We start from the raw sequence: 23,272 nt of genomic DNA on the forward strand, positions 1-23,272 counted from the left end.
GTATGGTGCCATTGCTTATGATACAGATTCTTATGAGTTTGGTGTCCTTGTAGTTTATGTTGCAAAAGACCAGAGCAATTTGTTTTGCCACTGGATATATTTTATATGCATGTTATGGCATAGTTTGGCCTTCACTTATCAAGAAATCATTATTTAGGTATTGACTATATTTTTCTCCTTTCTCCTTAACCAGATATAATAAAAGTAGGCTAATTGGCACAGACACAGTTTTCACAAATACAAATGTAGCCACTGAAATTATTTGGTGGAATTCTAATGCATGTTTTATGTAAATCAATGGGGTATGTGTGTGTGTGTGTGTGTGTGTGTGTTTTGTGTGTGTGTGTTTGGGCTACACCTGGTAGTGCTCTGGGGTCATTCCTGGTGGTGTGGGGGAACATATTCACTGCTGGGATGTCTGGGTCTATGTAAGTCTTATAGCAACACTTGCTTCCTGACCTTCACTGGTTATGATTATAGTTAAATACGCTGAGACCCTGTGATAAGGTGTTTTAGACAGTAGTAATATTTACTTTTTTCTCATTGAAAAGAAGCATGAAAGTTGATTTTTTTGCCTCATAATTTTTAAAAAATTGAATCACAGTGATTTTATTAAAATACTAAGAATGTGGACTGGAGCGATAGCACAGCAGGTAGGGCATTTGTCTTGCACGCGGCTGACCCTGGTTCAATTCCTCTGCCCCTCTCAGAGAGCCCGGTGAGCTACCGAGATATCCCACCTGTGTATATAATTTATATGCACAGTTACAAAGTTGTTCATGATTGGGTTCAGCCATATAATGTTCCAGCACTTGTCCCTATACCAGTGTGCATTTCTCACCATCAATGTCCTCAGTTTCCCTCCTGCCACCTTCTTCTAAAGCCTGTCTCTGTGATGGGCACGGTGGGTACTTTCCTTCTCTGTCTCTCTGTCTCTTTCCTCTCTCTCTCCCTTATTTTGGGCATTATGGTTTGCAATACAGGCACTGAAAGGTCATTGTGTACATCCCTTTACCTTCTTTCAGCATGGAGTTCTTCTCCAGAGTGATCATTTCTGACTATCACTGGCTTAGTGGTTCCTTCTCTATCCTAACTGTCCCCCTTACCACCCCCAGACTTGTGGCAAGTTTCCAACCATGGAACAGTCCTCCTGGTCCTTGTTTTAGAGGTAGACATTCTGTGCTTTTAGTAGGAGAGTTTTGTGGTCATCAGCGATCCTGAGTTGTCCTTCTTTTCTTTTTTTTATCACCCTGCGAAGTTTTCATCCTAAAAATGCCATCCTTTAGCAGTCTAGTTGCCCTAGTGTCATGCTAGACAGTGGGCTGGAGGAACGTGCACCACTATGTACAGCACTTCCCAGGAATACTTAGTACTTCTCACTGCCAATGGACTCTTGTTTTGGGAAACAAGAAAGAAAGGAAGAATAGATATTTGATGCAAGTTTTTGGCTCTAAGTCTGTAAATGTGGTGCTATCTTAGTAGGATGCTGTGCCAAAACCAGCAATCAGACAACCCAAAACAAGTAGAGAGCCATTAACTTCATGGTGGTCTTTACAGGAAATACCAAAGATAATACCATTCATCAACTCTCAGCAGCCATCTCTCCTAATTTTCATTGCTCTTGGTAAGCCTTGAAAGAGAGTCGCTCCCTAATTCCTTTCCCTCTCCAGAACTTTCTCCAACCCTGCCGGTTCACCTTTGTTTTTGTACTTTTTTCTTTTGTTTTGTTTTTGGGCCATACTTGGTGATGCTTAGGGGTTACTCCTGGTGCTGCACTCAGGAATTACTCAGGAGACCATGTGGAGTGACCCAGGGATTGTACCTGGGCCGGCTGCGTGCAACGCAATTGTCCTACCTGCTGCATAGTCACTCCAGCCTTGCATCTTTTCTTTTTAACCTATCCTGTTGGACTCATATCAATCCATTGCTTCTCTGAGCTCACACACTTTGAATGTGTGCACTGAGCAGAACTCAACCAGAAAGAGATTCTTGGGATTGGGTGTTGGGAAGTGGAGCTATGTCAGTCTTTGAAGAAGAATACCTTCTTGGTTTCTGCTATAGGATTCTCTGGGAGAAATCTCTGTGGATCCCTTCAGGAGGACACAGTGTCTATTTGGGTCATCGGGAGACTCTCTTACTTTTCTGTTTGCAAACTATCTGCAGTTTGTGCCCAGGTGCTACAGGAGAGCATGTTCCTCCTGCAGCCTTGTTGAAAACCCTCCAGGGGAAGAATTTAGACCATCTGAGACAACCAGGAGATCCTATTTTGAAAGCGGATTACTATCCTATCAGGGCTGTTGGCCCTTAACCATGAGAGAGAATATAGTTTGTTGGAGTCTGAAATGCTTTCCTCTTAGGAAGCAGACCACCAGGTACAGTGTCACATCCTGGGGTACCCTCGGGGGTCTGGGGACCATTGTTGATTATGATTTGTTCTGACCCAGTAAAATGGGGCTGGGGTGGAGGGTGAGCACTGACTCTTGCTAACCTCTCAGGAACTTTTCTGAGGAGGATGAGGAAGCCCACTGGCCCGCCTGCTTGCCGGAAGTTTGTGTTTGGTTGGACAGAGGAGGCTGAGTCCTCTCGGAGACCCAGCGTCTGGCTCCCAGGATGGAGCTTGGCTGGGAGCGTCAGTTCTCCAACTGAAGGAATTCAGACAGCCTCTAGGACTGCGATAAAATCTTCTATTTTTCATAAATTCTTGGCGATCATTCTTCTCATTAGGACTTGATTTATGTGCCACTGGCATTCCAAAGATGTCTGCGGTGCCTTTGGTCGAGGGCCACTGTAACTGCTTTTCCCAGTCTGAGCTGAAAAGCTGCATGTGTCTCCTCTGCCTCGTTGAAGGTTTTGAATGCAACAAACTCTCCAAGCAAGTTTCCACTTTGCCACATATTTTTCTCTGTAGCATCAAGAGTCTGCACATGAAGTAAAGGTCTTTGTTTTAAAGGGAAACTCTTCTGACATTGGCATTTCCCCCATATATCTAGTGTCCCTAATTTGTAGAGGGTTTGATAATCTATAGAACATATTATGTAGAGCGTATGTTCATGTCAACTTTCCCAGTTTCACAGCATATGTCCCAGTTTCACGTCCACACCCTATGAACACAACAGGAGCACAGGACACCCAATGGGGAAGGTGTGTAGGTATACACACATGTTAAAAATGTTAATGGCTAGACATTGTTAATGATATGACATATATGTATTGATCATACCTGAAAAATTTCCTGTCCCAACTTTTTGTTTTAAAAATACCTAATCTGTAAAACACTTATGAGAATACTGTAAAGATCTTTTACTCTTTACAAGTAATAGTTTAAAAGAAGTTACCAATTGCTATATTTTGACCCGGGTTCGATTCCTCCATCCCTCTCAGAGAGCCCAAGAGTATCCCACCTGCACGGCAGAGCCTGGCAAGCTACCCATGGTGTATTCAATATGCCAAAAACAGTAACAACAAGTCTCACAATAGAGATGTTATTGGTGCCTGCTCAAACAAATGAATGAACAATGAGATGACAGTGCTATTTATAAAATTTTAAAGAATTATAATTATGAAAAATTGTGTAATAATACATTTAAGTTTAAATAAAATATATAAATCCTATAAATGCAAAATTAGTAAGAGTGAAGGGAGTTAAGAAAAATTTAAGGGGAGAATCTTTGAGAAAGTGCATATTGACTTTATGTTAGGAGATATTATAGATACTGCATATGTATCTGCATTATAAGTACGAGTTTGTAATAAAAATCTCTGTGGATGTAAAAATTCAAACATTTGATAATATATAATTATAACATTTGTTATAAATGAAATGCTAATTTGTTATTGTGAATGCACAAGATCTCTTAGCAGGAAGGGAACCATAAGCTCCATGAGTGAATGCCACACTCAATGTCAAGAGCTGAGGCATTTATTTTGCCTTTTAAAGCTTCTTTTTAAAAAATTAATTAATTAATTATATTTTTATTCTTAAAAATTTTTATTGAGTCACCATGTGGAAAATTACAAAGCTTTCAGACATAAATCTCAGTTTTACAATGCTCAAACAACCATCCCTTCACCAGTGCACATATTCCACCACCAAAAAGACCCCAGTATACCGCCCACCGTCCCAGCCCCCCAGTGGGCCCCCACCACCCATGTAACTGATAACTTTCACTTTACTTTGGTTATATTCGATATTTCAACAAAAAACTCACTATTACTGTTTGGAGTTTCCCCCCTAGAATCAGACTTGAAGAGATATGAGGTTTTGGATTTCTGTATTTTACTAAATCCAGAGGGCTGGAGCAATAGCACAGCGGTTGGGCATTCGCTTTTCCTGAAGCCAACCCGAGTTCGATTCCTCCGCCCCTCTTGGAGAGCCCGGCAAGCTACCGAGAGTATCGAGCCCGCACGGCAGAGCCTGGCAAGCTCCCTGTGCGTGTTGGATATGCCAAAAACAGTAACAATAAGTCTCTCAATGAGAGACGTTACTGGTGCCCGCTCGAACAAATTGATGAGCAACGGGATGGCAGTGACAGTGATTAAGTCCAGGGAAATTTGTGGCAGAAATTGGATCATTGCAAGCTTGTACCTCTCATTAGTGGTCTTCATAAGCTGGCGGTCGCCACGCCCTTCCACCCCTGGCAAGGAAAAGGTGAGAGAGAAAAACCTTTCCCCTTCTGGGCAGACATGGAGCTGCGGTTTAGTTTAGTCTAGAGACATTTCTGCAAGAAGCTGCTGGTACCAAAAGTAGTTTAGCTGGCCTTTGGGATCATTCTCATGCAGCTGAGGAGAGGCCGCACATGTGCGGCACTGGGGTCACATCTCAGCCTGCCTTTTAAAGCTTCTTTAATGCTTCTTGCAAACCATAAATTTCCTAAGCCATTGCTTGTCCTTGTATCTCTGTATCGCTTATCCAAATCTGAGTGATCATCTAGCTGGAGTATTCTTGCTGACATGTTTAGTTCATTGGATTTTTATACATTATCTCTCCATTCTCTCCTGACTTATGTAGTCTCATTTGATAGATCTGCTGTGAATCTTAGGGATTTTCCTTTGGATGCAGCTTTCATTTTGAGCTTATTGCATTCAGTATTCTGTCTCTGTGTTTGGACTTTGTCATTCTGAGCACAGTGTGTCTTGGAGTTTTCATATTTGAGTCTAATTTTGCTGGCACCAATTGAGCCTCTTAGATTTGGTGGCCTATATTCCTTCACTCTGGGGAAATCCTTATCATTTAACTATTGTTTCTTCATCAAGTTTACCTTCCTATTCTTCAGGGACTCTAATGATTCTTATATTGTTCCTCTTGAATTCATCCCATAGTCCCGTGGTATGCTAGTCATTTCTTTTTAGACTAGTTTCCACCTTCTGTTGTTTTCTAGAAATTTCTCTATCTCATTTTGATGCTCCTTAGTCTTTTTCCCAGCTACTGATAATATGCTGCTCAGAGCTTGTATTGAGTTTTCTTTTTTTCATCACTTACATAGTCTTAGTTTCTCCTAGTTTTCTCATTTCAGCGCTCATACCTTCTTGTGCTTTGTTGATTACCTGTGCCATTGTTCTTTGAACTCACTAAACATCCTCACAATGGTGTCACTAAAATCACTGAGGATTTGCTGAGGTGGTTGGTGCTGATTGAGCTTTCTGTGTTATTGTTTTATGCTCATTGAGCATGGTGGGCTTCTAAATGTCTTCCTTATTGGGTTTCCTGTGATCCTGCTGTGCTTATAAGGTGTGGAAGTGAGCTGTGAAACTGGGCTAGTTAAAATGGTAGAGGTTGGGACTCTTTGCTACTGTTTAATAACCACGCATACTCACCAACACTGAGACAGCGCTCTAATATCCTGGTATCTAATGTGTAGTCCATATTCAAATAGGAGCTGAAAGACCTTGGATTCTATAAATGATCTTTAAGGTCAGCCCTGTACTGCACTCAGTAAGGTGTCATTGACTGGTCTCAAGTGCTTACTTGATGGGAATCATGTCATTGTTTTGAAGTTGAACCAGTCTTTCCCCTGACTACTATTGACATCTTGTCCCCTGCAAATTACCTAAGCTGTGTATGTTCTTTTTTTTTGTTTTTAGAAAATTATTACTATTTTAATGTAGAAAAAAGCCAAAAGTGTTGATACAACTTTAGAGTTTAAACTGATTAGATAACAAAACTTCAATATTAAAATCAATAAGTTAAAGAATCTTTTTTTTTTTTTGCTTTTTGGGTCACACCCAGCGATGCACAGTGGTTATTCCTGGCTCTGTACTTAGGAATCACTCCTGGCGGTGCTTAGGGGACCATATGGGATGCTGGGAATCGAAACCAGGTCGTCCGAGTGCAAGGCAAACGCCCTACCCGTTGTGCTATTGCTCCAGCCCCTAAAGAATCAATTTTTATGTGAAGATTGTTATATCTGATCATGGGTTTGTTAAACTTTTTTAAAAAATTTATTATTTGTTTGTATTAGTGAATCACCATGAAGGTACAGTTACAGATTTACATATTTTCATACTTGTGTTTCAAACTGTGTATGTTCTTATGTCTTCTTGATTGCAAGCCCTACGGCATCTCTTGATTTTCCAAGGGATTTATTATTTCTTACATGGAACCAGTTCAAAAGAAGTCTGTTGTATAAGAAGTCTTATACTTCTTTTGTATAAGAAGTCTGCTATTAACTCCCTCACTCTCTGGGAAGGAATTTATTAATTAAATAAATGTATTAAGAACTCATTTGTGCTATCGCAGGTAAATAGAAGTTTCCGGCTTAAGTATTTGATTCAAACTTCCTCATCTTAGTGAGCTCACTGTAGTGGAGCAAAAAAAATTTTCCCCTTTTGTTTCTCTTGGCTCTTGAATGTGACAACCCCTGTATTAAAGGACAGCTTAATAAGAGAAAAATGATTCTGTATATAAAGAAAATGTAAAGATATGAGGTTAAAGGGCAAGTTGGGTCACTGAAGCTTGTATGTCATCATGAGCTGAGAAATGGGATGGGGATTGGGGCTTACATGGGGAGAAGGAGAATTCACAGACTGAAGACAGCAGATATTTGATAGTAAAATTGATCAGTCAGCTAAAAAAAGCCAGCACTGAAACAAACTATCTAAACAATTCTTTTAGATAGGGGAGAGGTACATTTTATCTTTCTTTCTTTCTTTCTCTCTCTCTCTCTTTCTTTCTTTCTTTCTTTCTTTCTTTCTTTCTTTCTTTCTTTCTTTCTTTCTTTCTTTCTTTCTTTCTTTCTTTTTCTTTCTTCCTTCCTTCCTTTGTCACACCCAGGTTACTACTGTCTCTGCACTCAGGAATTACATCTGGTGGTGGTTGGGGGGGCCATCTGAGATGCCGGGGATTGAACCTGTGTTGGCTGTTTACAAAGCAAATGCCCTACCTCCTATACCATCGCCTTAGCCCCAGGGAGAGGTACATTTCTTTCTTTTTTTAAAAAATTAATTAATTTTTTAAATTAGTGAGTCATAGTGAGGATACAGTTACAAATTTACCCATTTTTGTGCTTGTGTTTCCTTCATACAATGTTTGAGAACCCATCCCTCCACCAGTGTCCATTCTCCACCACCAATGAACCCAGTATCCCTCCCACCCTCTAATCCCGTCCTCCCTGCCCACCCCGCCTCTATGGCAGGGTATTCCATTTTGTTCTCTCTGGGAGAGGTACATTTCTTAATTTAATATATATATATTTTAATTTCATGGGTCTTGATTGCCTTCACCACAAGACAACTTAGTTGCCCAAGTGGCATATTTTAGAGATGCACTCACTCTATCTGCTCATCACACTAGTCAATTTAGTTTCCCATCTGGGCTCCCATCTCCTAAAGAATCACATGTCTTCAGTATCATGTCATAATTCTAATCACAACTGTTTTTACCAGCGCTCTGATTTCCAGCTTAGATCAGAATGATTTTTCCTCCATGTACCATACTTCTGAAACTCAGTTACACTCAATGAAATGCACTCCGGCTAGGGAAGAGTTTTATTATCTGGCCGTAGTCTCTAAATATGACCTACAGCACAACCCTCTCCAAATCATTTCTCAGTAAACAATCAGCAGTTCAGCTACTAAAGGATATTTTTTAGGTTTATTATCATTACTTAAAAAAATGAAAGAAAATACAAAGAAGGACTTTATTTACCAGGTGTGGAAATAATTGTTTAAAAATTTGTAAACCTTAATCTCTAAATTATGAAGCTACAAGTTATTCATGATTAAGTTTCAGGTGTACAGTTTTCCAATTCCATCCCTTTACCAGTGTTCACTTCCCTCCACCAATGTCTCTAGTTTCCCTTCTGTTCTCTCCCTTACCACAATCTGCTATGGCAGACACTTTTTCTTTTTTCCTTTTGGGCACTGTGGTTTATATCGTTACTGAGAGGGTATCAAACATGCCACTTTATCTCCTTTTAGCTTCCAGTCCTTGTCCAAAGTGACCACATAAGAGTAGAATTTTTTTTAATTTTATGATTCACTGTGAGATATAGTTACAAGCTTTCATGTCAGTTACAATCACACAAGGATCAAACACCCATCCCTCCACCAGTACACATTCCCCACCACCAATATCCCCAGTATACCCCCACCCCCTTTTCCACCCTCCCACTGCTCCCATGGCAATATTCCCCATACTCTTTCTCTATTTTGGGGCATTATGGTTTGCAGTACAGACACTGAGAGGTCATCCTGTTTGGTCCTTTATCTACTCTCAGCACACACCTCCCATCCCGACCGATTCCTCCAGCCATCATTTTCTTAGTGATCCCTTCTCTATTCCAGCTGTCCTCTCCCCGCCCACTCATGAGGCAGGCTTCCAACTATGGAGCAATCTTCCTGATTCTATCTACTGTTCTTGGGTGTTGGTCTTGTGTTATGTTATTTTATACTCCACAAATGAGTGCAGTCCTTCTATATCTGTCCCTCTCTTTCTGACTCATTTCACATAGCATGATAAGAGTAGAAATATTTTTAAAGCTCTTTCTCTGTTTCTCTTTCTTTCTTACTTTTTTCCCAACTACCACCCGCACCACCTCACGAGTCTCTCTTTTACCACCTGAGACAGGTGGGTATGGTGTAGCAGTAGTGAGATGTTAAAGCAATAATTTGATTGTGTTAAAAACAGAAATTTCTAAAAGAAATGGAGGAAATATGTGAATAGTGATGGAGGATCTTTGGTACTTTGGTGATGGTGTAGGTGAAGTAACTTTTAATATCAACACTATTGTAACCATATTATTTTAAGTGTGCGTGTGTGCAGGCACACACACACACACACAGACACACAGACACACATACCAGCTCCTGCAGCTTAGGTGACATGAATTCATCCTTCCTGTTGCTCTCTCAGCTCTTTATTATGTAGATTAAGTTAGTCTCTCAGACTTTCTTCCTCCCTGAGTTCCCCTGAAACAGGTCTCAACAATAAAATTGGACTAAAACACAATCCTAAAGTATCCCTTTCTCTTTGGGAAAAGGGTGGGCAAAATGGAGGGGAGAAGACATCAATCATTCATTATTTAGTATATTTGATTACTTTATATGTCATTTTAATTTTTTAACATATATCTTTTAGATGTTCAGCATGGAAAACCTTGAGTTACATTTTTTTTCTTTTTTTAAAGAAGGTGCTGGAGTGATAGTACAGTGGGTAGGGCGTTTGCCTTGCATGCGGCAGACCTGGGTTCAATCTCCAGCATCCCATATGGTCCCCCAGGCACTGCCAGGAATAATTCCTGAGTGCACAATCAGGAGCAATACTTGAGCATCGCTGGGTGTGACCCCCCCCCCAAAAAAAAAGAAGGACTTGACGAGGTCTTGCCTGGACTGGTAGGGAGGAAGGTCAGAACTGTATTCAGATTCTCCTGGATTTATTTGCTTATACTTTTCATATATCCTTAGTTCTTTCTTTTTTTTTTTTTTTTGCTTTTTGGGCCACACCCAGCGATGCTCAGGGGTTACTCCTGGCTTTGCACTCAGGAATTACTCCTGGCGGTGCTTGGGGGACCATATGGGATGCCGGGGATCGAACCCGGGTTGGCCGTGTGCAAGGCAAACGCCCTACCCGCTGTGCTATCGCTCCGGCCCTATCCTTAGTTATTTCAAAGATAAGAATTTTGATGCTTAATGGTAGAGGGAAGGTCATGCTAGTGGTAGGATTGATATTGAATGCCCAAAGCAAATATATTATGAACAATTTTGTGTAAACCATGGTGTTTAAATAATTAGGAAGGAAAAAATGAATTTTAATGCTTTTAATTCACTGTCATCCTGTTGCTCATCGATTTGCTTGAGCGGGCACCAGTAACGTCTCTATTGTAACACTTGTTGTTACTGTTTTTTGCATATAAAATATGCCATGGGTAGTTTGCCAGGCTCTGCCATGTGGGTGAGATACTCTCGGTAGCTTGCTGCGCTCTCCAAGAGAGACGGAGGAATCAAACCCGGGTCGGCTGTGTGCAAGGCAAACACCCTACCCGCTGTGCTATCGCTCCAGCCCAATCATTCTTGTACCTTAGCTATTTAAAATTATGAGCTTTCTACACCAGATACTTTTAACAATCCCACAAGAATACAAACATGCTTTCAGACACAGAAAAAGCCCTTTGGTTTTTTTTTTTTTTTACCAAACTTTGATATTAGCATAGAAAAAAAACGCTTGAACTGTCAATGTTTATGAAAACATGAGGAAAATTTATTTTAATGGCTTCTGTACCTCTGTTGGTTGTAAACCAGCCTAATTTTTTCATTAAATTTGGCTGAGGCTTGTAAGATAAAGCCTTGCATTCTCTGAACTTTATTTCACTTCAGTTTCAGGCTCTAGTTTCACAGCTCTTCCTAGACAGTACAGAGTCTTTTTTTTTTTTAATTTAAATTTTATTGAATCACCATGTGGAGGGTTACATAGTTCTCAGTATTATGTCAGTTATACAATACTCAAACACCCTTCCCTTCACCCGTGCCCATATTCCATCACCAACCACCCCATTATACCTCCCGCCCCCTCCCGCCCCCCCAGTCCCCGCCCTTGTAAGTGATAAGTTTCACTTCGTTTATGCTTTATCTTGGTTACATTCCATGTTTCAACACATAACTCACTATTGTTGCTAGGGTTTCCCCCCAAAAAAGAAAAGACAGTACCACTGTCAAAGAAGCATTTGATGGCTCTCCATTGCTGAGAATGTAGAGATATTAAGTCCCGCTGTTTGTTACATAACCTTTCTATTTTTTTCCCCCCTTGTCCCGCGCCACCGAGTTCACGCCTGTTTAGTAATCACCAGCTGCCTGACAAAGGGAAAACAAACCAAAAAAGATGGTTATTTCCCATCATCAGCCGGCGTGGGGCTCTGGCTTAGTTGGTAGTCTGGTAGAATGTCTGCAAGCAGTTTCTGGAACCAAAAGTAATACGCTGGTATCGGCCCCAGCTCGAGATTCCACCAGCATCCCGCTGTTCCAAGTACGTAATAATTTATTCCCTTGTATCCCATTCCCACGCCACCAGGTCCGTGTCAGCTTAATGGACATCATACTATGGTTAACGCCACGCTGCGTTTCTTCCCGAGAAAGAAGGATATTTCTTCTCAGCCGGCGTGGGGAAGTGGCTTAGTTCAGTCTATAGAGATGGCTACCACTTTGGTAGCCTTCAATATTTCAGCAAAAGACTTACTATTCTTGTTAGGATTTCCCACCAAAGTCCGACCCGTTAAAAAGGAACCATTTCATATTGGTGATGATTAAATGACAATAGGTTGCGCGGCCATGGCAGCGGCCTCACGGCTTTGAATTTCTGTATAAAGTCCAGGGAAAGTACAGCCAGAAATTACACGTCACTACAAACTTTAACCCTATTATGGTCCCCCCAAAGTCCAACCCATTACAACGGAACCATTTCATATTGCTGATGATTAGATGACATTAGGCTGCCGCGGCCGCGCGGTTTTGGGTTTCTATATAAAGTCCAGGGAAAATTCTGCCTAAAATTCTATCGCTACAATCTTTTACCCTTCAACAAAAAACTCAGTACTATTGTTTGGAGTTTCCTCCCACGGTAAGCCCTGGCAAAAAGGAACATTTACACGTTGCTGACAATCAAGAGATATTAGGTTTTGGATTTCTATATGAAGTCCAGGGAAAATTCTTTTGGTAATTGCATCACTCGCTGGCGGCGCCTGGGCCAGAAGCTCCGAGCACACAGTTTGGAGGCATTTTGGGGGCGCTGCTCGTGTCCAAAGTGGTTCAGATGCCTACGGGGTCGATCTCTCGCGGGGCCGGAAAGGAGCGTCCCCACATGGCTCTGTGCTTAAATGTCGGCCGGCACAGGGCGGATCTGGAAGTCCCGCCCATCGGCTATCCCGGGCTTCCTGTAGAGTCTAAAAACCGGCTATTGCCTTGCTGCGTTCAAACAGAAAGAGTTGAGAGAGAAAAGACCATACCCTGCCGGCAGCGCCTGGGCCAAAAGCTCCCAGCACACAGTTTGGAGGCATTTTGGGGGCGCCGCTCATGTCCAAAGTGGTTCAGTTGCCTCCGGGGTCGATCTCGCGTGGGGCCGGAAAGCCAGAGTCTTAAGTTCAAAAGAATTTCAGCTGTTAGTAACCATTAATGTTCTTCCAATATGAAATTTAGATTGAGAATTTGAGCCTTCTCTGTAGGCTCAATATTCTGAGGAGAAATCTTTTTCAACCTGGCTCTAACACTCGAGTGTTCCTCGCAGACAGGGAGATAAACAGACATAAAATGAACTGACTAAAAACACCACATGTACATGTGCACACGTCTGCAGTTGATCGCTTGATCTGACCCTTCAAAAACGGCAAGGAGAAAACTGATAGACAGAGAAGGAACGGGTAGTCTCCAGAGTAAAATTTGCTCTGTCTACTGATTGGAAACCTTGTCCCCCAGTTCCTAGTCTGACCAGCCAGTTTCCTGATTGTTAAAAATGGGTCAAGAAAGTGCTTCTGTTGACATTAGCCAGCAAAACAAACTATGACAAAGTTGTTGGAACCTGAGGTGGTCAGAGGTTACCATTTTAAGGTCAAGATTAGTTCTGAGGCACGGAGCTAGTATCTTCTTATCAGATATGGGAATAGGCTGCCTCAGTGACACATTTCTTTGTTTCTGATAACAAGCAGATAATCGTATGATCTCCATTTTCCTGCCTCCTCTGCTTTGATAATCCTATTTCTTTAGTGCAAACTGCCATTCACTGGCTATCTTTCCCTGTGCTCTAGTTTATACTGAGGTCATGTGGTGTTGCAGGGATCAACAAGATATTCCTTATTTGAACTATCTAGCTGGAGGCTCTTCCAGTGTTTCAGTAAGTAACTCAAAGGAGTATGTTTGGGTCACTGTCACTGTCATCCCATTGCTCATCGATTTGTTTGAGCGGACACAAGTAACGTCTCTCATTGAGAGACTCATTGTTACTGTTTTTGGCATATCCAATACACACGGGTAGCTTGCCAGACTCTGCTGTGTGGGCTCAATACTCTCGGTAGCTTGCCGGGCTCTCCGAGAGGGGTGGAGGAATCGAAATCGGTTCGGCAGTGTGTAAGGTGAATGCCCAACCGCTGTGCTATCACTCCAGCCCCAATGTTTGGGTACCAATGTAGAATTTCTCACATTTCCTGAGTGCCAGCACTAACCTATGAAAAAGGATGGTACTTGGCAAGCTCTTCTCCTGGTAATTTCTCCCAAGGGGCTTTGTCCCCTTCTGCCTGAATTGCTGTGGTTCTAGAGGGTTCTGGTTCAGACATGACCACAACTGCATGCCGGACTATCAGAAAATCACAAGCGAGGACGTTTCCTTTAGTGATTCCTGAGTTACCCCCGGCGTCCCCAGGGCCTTCCCAGGTGTCCACCACAACCACGGCTTGCGTTGGAGCCAGAACCAGAGTGCCGTGGGTTTCCTAGAAACCTTGCTCAATAGCAAAACCTTGCTTGCTACTGAGGGATAAAGAGAAAGGTTCTGCCTTTCTTAGCTTGCCACACGTTCCTTCGCCTCTGGCCGGCTTGTTCTCTTCCTCTTACCTGCCTTTTACACTTTTTCCTTCTGCCTCACTTCACCTGGAGCAAAACCTGCTGGCTGCCTTCATTAGCCTTTCAATTGATCTCTAGCCCACCCTCTGATTAGACTGAGACCTAGGGAAACAAAAATTTCAATACAGGAGCTGGAGCGATAGTACAGCGGGTAGGGTGTTTGCAAAACTTGCATGCAGCCAACCTGGGTTCGATCCCTGGCATTCCATATGCCCCCCCCCCACCCCACCAGCACTGCCAGGATTATTCCTGAGTGCAAAGCTAGGAGGATGTGAGCCAAAAAGCAAAAAAAAAAAAAAAAAAAGTTCAATACATTATTCATATACCCCAAAACTTACTCCTTTAGGTAGAATTTAATGGTAGTTTAATGGTAGAGTTTAATGGTGCTTAGTGTATTTGCAGAGTGGAACACACACCGCCACTCTCTCGTTTCTTTTCATCACCTTCATAAGAACACGTGTGTACATTAACATCTTCTCCCTGTTTTCTTCCCCACTAGGCTCTGGCCTTTTCTGGATCTCTACAGAACGGGAGTAGAAATTCCAGAAATAGGATCAGACACTTTCCCTTGGCATGATGTTTTCTTGGTTCATTTCTTTTGAAGGATGTATCAGTGCATTAATTCTACTTATCATCTAATAATATTCCACTGTACCCTATTTTATGGATTAACTCATCAATTGATACATGTTTTCACTTTTTGGTTATTATGAATATGTACTTTGAACATTTATATACAGGAAGTTTTACATAACAGCGTGTTTTCATTTCCCTCCCTCTCTTTTTTTATTTTTGGGTCACACTTGGCAGTGCCCAGGAGTTGCTCTTGGCTCTGTGCTCAAAGGTCATTTCTGGTCAAGTTGGGGGACCACATAGGGTGCTGGAGTGAGTTTGAATTCAGGTCAGCTACGTGCAAGGCAAGCACAGTGCTATCTCTTTAGCGCCTCCTCCTTTCTCTTGGCTAGATATACCTAGGAGTGGAATTATTGGGTTGTAAATGAATTCTAAGTCTGACATTTTGAAAACTGCCAGACTTTCCACAAAAACGTCTTTCTTTGCATTCTCAACAGCAATAACACATGAGTTCTGACCCCCACATGATAACTAGCTCTTGCTTTTGTCCTCATTTTCTTTTTTCTTTTCTTGTCTCTTTTTTGTCTCTTCTTTTTTCTTTTCCTTTCCTTTCTTTCCTTTCCTTTCTTTTCTTTTCTTTTCTTTTCTTTTCTTTTCTTTTCTTTTCTTTTCTTTTCTTTTCTTTTCTTTTCTTTTCTTTTCTTTTACTTTCTTTTCTTTTCTCTTCTCTCTTCTCTTCTCTTCTCTTCTCTTCTCTTCTCTTCTCTTCTCTTCTCTTCTCTTCTCTTCTCTTCTCTTCTCTTCTCTTCTCTTCTCTCTTCTTTTCTTTCCTTCTTCCCTTCCCTTCCCTTCCCTTCCCTTCCCTTCCCTTCCCTTCCCTTCCCTTCCCTTCCCTTCCCTTCCCTTCCCTTCCCTTCCCTTCCCTTCCCTTCCCTTCCCTTCCCTTCCCTTCCCTTCCCTCCCTTTCTTCCCTCCCCTCCCCTCCCTCCCTTTCTTCCCTCCCCTCCCCTCCTCTCCCTTTCCCTTCCCTTTCCTTTCCTGTGTTTGGGATTCTCCTACTCAGTGATCAGGAAATACTCCTGGTAGTGCTTGGGAGTTAATTTATGGTGGCATTGGTATTGTGTGTGTGTGTGTGTGTGTGTGTGTGTGTGTGTGCAACCATGCTAGGAATCAAACCTGGGCCTCTCACATGCTAAGCATGTGCTCATGCTCTGCATGCAGAATGTGGAATCTGTGCTGAGCTAACAAAATGCACTTCAAACTCTAGGATGCTCTGTGCTCTGGCTATAATATCCTAGTAGCATTCCTTAGGGAGCCACCTCCTTCCCTTGATAATAGTAGGGTTTGATGCCCACTCCTCACTCTCATACTCATTGGTCAGGTCGGAAGACATCGTTTCTGAGATAGTGCTTCTTTCACTTGACAGGTTACTTTTAGGTGGAACTATCTTATGGTTAAATCATGGGGGGAATTTTGTTCTTTTTACTGTGTCTATATTAGGGATGACTATTTGGAAGGGCAAAAAGTGCAAATAGCTATGGCCTCTGGAGCTTGTTATTACTTTCTGTCTGAAAGTAATAGTGGATCTTGTGGGGTTTTTTTGTTTGCCTGTTTACAGATCACCCAGCTGGTTACGGTCAGGAGTTACTCTTGGCTCTGAACACTCAGGACTTACTTTTGGCAGTACTCAGGGGACCACATGAGATGGCAGGGATTGAACCTGGGTTGGCCACATGTAAGACAAGCATCCTACATCCTATGCTCCAGTCCCCAGCAGCAGACTTTATTTTAATATTTTATCCCACAATCATGCCACCACCTCCTCCTTCTCCTCCTGCTTCTCTTTATCTTCCTCCTCCTTCTCCTCTTTTTCTTCCTCCTCCTCGTCCTCTTTCTTCTGCTCTTTTTCATCCTTTCCTCGTACTTTTCTCCTCCTCCTTCTCCTATTTATCTTCCTCCTCCTTCTCCTTCTTCCTCTTCTTCTGAATTCTCCTCCTCCTCCCCCTCCTTCATTTCCTTCTTCTTCTTCTTTCTCTCCTCCTCGTCCTCATCCTCATCCTCCCCCTCCTCCCCTTCCTTCTCCTCCTTCAGTGGTGCTCAGGGCTAACTCTTGACTCTGTGATCAGGTATCAATCCTGGTGATGCTTAGGGATCAAATCCTGGAAAATCATGTGCAAGGCAAGCACCCTACTTGCTATTTTATTGTTCTGGCCTGCCATCTTTTTCTTTTTTTCTCAAAATCTCATTAGCTTTCCCTATAAGGGAATTTAGGTGATTCACGAACTTGATTTGTCTTTGAGATGTTTGTCCAACATCTATGCTTGGTAAAGTATGTTTATGGGTAAATATGGTATTGTGTTCCATTTTTTAATTATATTTGTATTTCTTATATACAGAGTTGTTAAGAGACTATCATTGACTTCTGCTTTTGTCTTCTTGATCCATTTTTCCAACATAAACACAAACAGATTGATCAGTATTCTCTCGACTTCTTAGATTAAAACTTTGGAACAGACCAAAGCCATTGAGGACCTGAATAAATGCAAAGACAAGCTGGAGAAGATGAAGGAGAAAGCCGAGAAGAAGCTGTTATCAGTGAAGTCAGAGTTGGATAGCACTGAGCATGAGGCGAAGGAGGATAAGGAGAAGGCCAGGAAGATGATGCAGGGGGTCACCAGTGAAATGAAGACCCTGAAAAAATCTCTGGAAGAAGCAGAAAAGAGAGAAAAGCAGGTGAGGATACATCAGGTGGTAAAATCTTATTCAGGGCAAATAAGGACAATTCGTATACCTGACAATTATTCATACTTCTTTATCAACAATTTCTGGGGCTACAGCAATAGAACAGCGGGTAGGGTGTTTGCCTTGCATGTGACCAACCCGGGTTCGATTCCCAGCATCCCATATGGTCTCCTGAGCACTGCCAGGAGTGATTCCTGAGTGTATGAGACACGAGTAACTAACCCCTGTGCATTGCAGGGTGTGATCCAAAAAGCAAAAAAAGACAAACAAACAAAAACAAAAACAATTTCTAAAATGTTCTCTTCCTTTCCACTTAACTGCATGCTCTCTAGTGTCCTTTTGGCATGAAAATCACTATAGTGATTTATTCAAATAAAAAACTCATGTATTTCATGGCATAAACTGTAGGAAATCAAAGGTATTGATTTTTTGTTTTGTTTTTGGGCCACATGTCCGGCAATGTTCAGCGGTTACTTCTGGCTCTGAACTCAGGAATTACTCCCAGTGGTTCTAGGGGGAACATATGGGATGCCAGGGATCGAACCCGGGTCAGCCGCATGCAAGGCAAGTGCCCTACCCACTGTTCTATCTCTTTAGCTCCCTAGAAGAGGCATTCTTATCAAAGCCACAGCACACTGGTGGAAAGCTAGGCTCTGGGGTTGTTCGCTGAGTTCACTAACGTTTGCATAGTTCCAGATCTGCTGACTTTCACCAGGGCATCAGTCTCTGGAGGGCAATCCTATCTCTGGCCCAGGTCACTTGCAGGAAATAGGGTCAGATCTCCAAACAGTGGCACTGAGACTTGGTAGCCAACCCAATCCAGATGGAAACCATAAAACAGTACTCACTGGCCTTCTGCTTGCAAGGAGGGGAGCTTTATCTGGTGGGCTCATCAGGAGGTCAGGCATAAAAATTTTGTCCGGGTATCTTGACCCCCTTGCTTTCATTTTTTTCATCTCACCCTTTCTCAAGCTCAAAAGGGCACAGAGCGGACTCCCATCTTCAGACATTCCCCCTCTTTAGCTGTATCTGGTCTGGCTCATGTATCAGAGGGGGTTGAGGAAGATCGAGCTAGAAGAGTCAGTATTCTTTATTTTATTTATTTATTTATTTATTTATTTATTTATTTATTGCTTTTTGGGTCACACCCGGCAATGCACAGGGGTTACTCCTGGCTCTGCACTCAGGAATCACTCCTAGAGGTACTCAGGAAACCATATGGGATGCTGGGAATGGAACCCAGGTCAGCCGCGTGCAAGGCAAACGCTCTACCCGCTGTGCTATCGCTCCAGCCCCAGAGTCAGTATTCTTGAAGGGAACTGTTTCAGGAATTGAGGGCTCTGGTTGTATTCAAAAGGGCAGAAAAATGGAGGGAAATGTTTTCTTCTGAGAGATGAGGTCGAAGAGGGTGCTGTGTTTCCTAGGTGGCACTCAGGACAGAAAGGAAGCTCGTGAGCAGCCAGTGGGAATGTGCAGATCCCGGGTCACCTGGGCATAATGGCTGTCTTCATAAAAGATTCTAAATTTAAAAAATTTAAAAAAATTTTATAAACTAGTTCACAATATTTGATTGCATTTAACATTCAAACATCAACCCCACCACCATACACCTTCCCACCACCATATTTGGGGCGTTTCCATCCCTGCCCCCAAACAGAACCAAAATAATATGATATTTCCCTCTAAGGTTGGTTGCCTCCTACTCTGAATTCCATCGAAAGTGGCGCAGTACTGATGAAGTGTGGGTAGGCTGTGTTCTACCAAGTGTCGCACAGCTTCAGGAAAAGATTCACTCGTGGGTGAGGGTCCGAGTGTGTGGGGAGCAGCCTTGAGCATGGCGGTGGTTGAGTTCTGGAGGTTTTTGGCTGCCAGGGCTGGGTCCCTTGGGGCGGGACGGGCTCCACTCCCCCACTCTGGGGTGCCCTGAGTGAAACAGCCTCATCTATATTTTTTTATTTTTAAAATGAAAGGTACTTCTGTGGTGGTGTTGCCCAGACACCCCCGACTTATCCTGCTTCTACTTTAGCAAGAAGAATTTGGAGCGTCCCGGGTGCACTTCAATCCTTGTCTTCAGCCTTTTTCTACCTCTTGAGTTTCCTTTTAGAGTGGGCAAAGTGGTCCTAGAACATCCTGCATGATGGACTTTGAGAGGCCAACTGTATGATCTGGCCATCATTGAAAAGTCCTTTTTTTGGTTTGTTTTTGTTTTTTGATTTTGGGTCACACTCAGCAGTGCCCAGGACTTACTCCTGACTCTGCACTCACAGTTCACTCCTGGTGGGACTTGGGGAGAGCTTATGGGGGGCAGGGACTGAACTCCACAGAGCCAGCCACGTGCAAGACACGTGTCCTATGGCTCAGCCCCGCCGAAGTCCTCTTGTTTCTATTTGCTTGACATCCTTGCATTTTGTCCTTCTTTATTTTAAGAGATTTATTCCAAGTAAAAATTCCACTGCATAGATACTTATCACCCACACAGATCACACCAACTTCTTTAATTTTTTTGCCAGTGCCGATGATCGTATTGAGGTCTTATGCATTCCAGGCAAGTTTCTCTACTGCGGTGCCAGACACTGGTCCACACAGTAACTTCATGAAGAACTCCTAGCATGCAGAGCACATACATAATTGTCATTTCATTTGGTCCTGTAATATGAGATCCGGATCTAAAGGGCTAGCCTCCCCCGGGGTAGAGAGGGTTCACTTACAGCTCCAGACAAAGGTATGAACCATGGTGTGAATGTATTTGGTGGTGGGAGTCACACAGCAACAATATAATCGAACAGTTGAATTGGTGGTTAGAAGAGGAGAAGGATATATACTCTTTGGTAATATTCAGGAGACTGAACTCAGTGGGGGCCCAGCTGTGGTCCAGAGAGCGTCCTGTGGACTGTCCTATTCAAGGAGAAAATGGGACGCTTCTTAGGTGAATGTCTCGAAGGACTTCTGTCAAAACTAGGAGGATGCTCCAGGACCACCATGGGGAGTCCAGAAGCATTTCATTAGCTTAATTTGGCATCTATACTTAGGTATGGACTGGATCAATAGCACAGTGGGTAGGGCGTTTGCCTTGCATGTGGTCGACCCGGATTTGATTCCTCCGTCCCTCTCGGAGAGCCCGGCAAGCTACCGAGAGTATCCCGCCCGCATGGCAGAGCTTGGCAAACTACCCATGGCGTATTGGATACGCCCAAAACACTAACAAGTTGATGAACTTGCTCGAGCAAGTTGATGAACAATGGGAAGACAGTGCCACAGTGCTACTTAGGTACAACTTGATGTACATTATCAGTACTACCTCCTTTAATGAATTTTAGCTAGGACCTCTCAGCAGAAACAGAACTTTTTGTTCGTTTTTTGGCCACTTCCCCAGTGGTGCTGAGAGGTTGCTCCCTGATGGTACTGGACTGAACCTGGGGTTCCTGTGTTCCAACACTTTCAGCTGTTTTTCCAGCCCTCATAGGCAATTTTTTAATTTCACTTTGTCTTTTATGTGCTTGTCAGGTTTATTTATTGTCAAGTGGTTGCTTTTTAAATAAATAACTTAAGTCTCTCTCTCTCTCTCTCTCTCTCTCTCTCTCTCTCTTGCCACCATGTCTTTATCAGTTAGGATTATTGCAATGTATAGTACTGATAATGGATCTGAATATCAGAATAGCCTCAAACCTGAAAAATGAGAAAATGGAGTCTGAGTGAGTTGGTCTCAGACCTGTTACCCAACTGGAAGTTTTGATAAGGTAGCCAATGCCACATTATCGACTCCTACATGGTTGTGAAATTGCTGAAGTTTGGTCCCTGGAAGGACTTTAGAGTGAATTTAGTAACTTAGCATTCTTACTTTGTTAATTAGAACTCAAAGGTTAAAGAGAACGAGTTATTTGCTGTCCTCTCACCACCTGGACTTGTGGCCTAGATTTTCCTGGGTTTTTGTTGTTTCATTTGGCATAGCAGTAGGCAGTATTGCCTTTTTTTTTTGCTTATTTCTATATGCATATATACTGTCATGTTTACATTATGGGTATCAATTCTCTCAGCTAATGTTTCTGTTTGCCATTTCAGCTGGTAGACTTCAAGGAGGTGATTTCTCAGATGCTGGGCTTGAATGTGACGAGTCTGGCTCTTCCAGACTATGAAATCATCAAATGTCTTGAGCGACTGATCCACTCACATCAACATCACTTTGTCACCTGTGCCTGCCTCCAAAATGGGACCACGGGGGTAGATAGGCACCTCAAAGACCATTTAAAGCTTCTCAATTGAACACTGTTTCTCTCGGGAAAGGTGACACTAAGAGATGGGAAATGATTCTCAGTTCCACAAAATCCCCATATATTTGAAATTGGATTCATGTGTGACTGTTGTGTATACTGATGGTAGAGCGAGAATTCATTGATGACAGAATTTAAAAAAGAATCTCAAAGATGCCAGATTTAGGTGTATGCTTGGCACTAAACACACCTATTATTTCATTTGATAGCAGTTAGGGACCCAGAAGAATTCCACTCAATTGCATATCTAGACCAGAAAACAGCAGTAAGGAATTTATATTTATGGATATCAATTATGAGTCGGGGGCTTTACTACCCAATTTAATTCTCAGAATAACCGCATGGAGAAACTTTAATGTTTTTATTTTACAGCCTCTCTGTGGCTCAGAGAGAAAGTGTTACTGATTCACAATTGCAGCTGGTAGTTGATGGAACCAGAATGAAAACCACTGGCTCTGCCTCCAAGGGCCCCCTTGTCAGTGAGGGGGCAGGTCTGTCACTGTTCCTGATCTGGTGGGTATCACCTGGAGAAAGAACAAAAAACAGCCATGCAATCCGGGATTGAAGCCCAACAGTGACTGAGATCTATGAGTGTGATCTTTCTGATCTCTTCAAAAAACATCGGACCTAATAATTTGGATAAAACATAGGTCTGAGGTCCCACAAAACCCAAACCCAAACCCAACCAAACCCTAGTGGTCGTAAATCTTGCTTCAGGGTTGCACACGATGGTGATTTTTGCACTCTACCCCTCTGAGCTGCTTCCCCACCTCCTCTGGTGATAGTTTTAATGATTGGACAGTCCAAGCTCTGCACTTTCATAATGAAAGCTTCAGTGTGGAACCTGGAAGGGTGAAGAACTCTGATGTCATTTCATTCACTACTATCAAATGCAATCAGGGTACTCTCAGGATCGGGATCTGATTATGAATAGCTACCACTTCTCTTAAAAATAATTCTACTTCACAGATATTTTTCAGAAACTGTCTTCTTCCCTGAGAGAAAACATGTTACTCTTTAAGGCGATTATTTTATTTCTGCCATGTGGTGTTGGATAATACTGAGCTGTCTTTGCTGCTCCTACAGAGACCTTAGGGTTTATTGAGCTACTCCTACAACAGTGCAATTGAGGCACAACTAATAATTCTATATTGATTTTCTCTTTCCTTTATATCATATGTGTGGTTTATTTGGCAATGTCCTTTTTGCATAGACACAGGAAGACAATTGATGCTATGCTATGTAACATGGGAGTTAATTGACTACAAAATAATATTTACTCCTGGGCATCCATATTTACTTGGCTTAAGCTTCAGTTGCACTTAGAACCTAGTCCTGATGAGGGACTGATGGACCCAGGGCAAACTGTGAGCGACCCTTGCATCAAAATGGGCCAGGCCAAGTACCACAATACTTAATTATAAGTTAAGATCATGGTCACGGACAAACTGTCATGACACAAAAGAGGTAACTGGATAAGGACCCTTCTGGGGTTAGGAAGATTAATCTGGCCTGAGGACTGTGGTCTGGAATATCTAGTGAGATGTCCCCAGGAAGAACCAAACTTTAGCTTGATATCTCTTACTGGGCTCATACAAAATGACATTGCTAGAAATATTAGAAGTAAATTTACTGCAACTGGGGCTGGAGCGATA

At 42.5% G+C, this 23,272-nt stretch overlaps 1 protein-coding gene across 1 annotated transcript in view; it reads left to right on the forward strand.

Moving 5' to 3' along the window:
• Positions 1–22,899, forward strand: part of CCDC170 (coiled-coil domain containing 170) — a 128,699-nt gene extending 105,800 nt beyond the window's left edge. Inside the window, exons 10-11 of the mRNA XM_055136748.1 lie at positions 17,104–17,340; positions 21,409–22,899. Of these exons, the coding sequence (XP_054992723.1) occupies positions 17,104–17,340; positions 21,409–21,609 (438 nt within the window). The 3' untranslated portion in view covers positions 21,610–22,899. The remainder of the gene's footprint in view (positions 1–17,103; positions 17,341–21,408) is intronic.
• Positions 22,900–23,272: the final 373 nt, after the last annotated feature.

This window comes from Sorex araneus, chromosome 4, assembly GCF_027595985.1.
Source record: "Sorex araneus isolate mSorAra2 chromosome 4, mSorAra2.pri, whole genome shotgun sequence".
Lineage (NCBI taxonomy): Eukaryota > Metazoa > Chordata > Mammalia > Eulipotyphla > Soricidae > Sorex > Sorex araneus.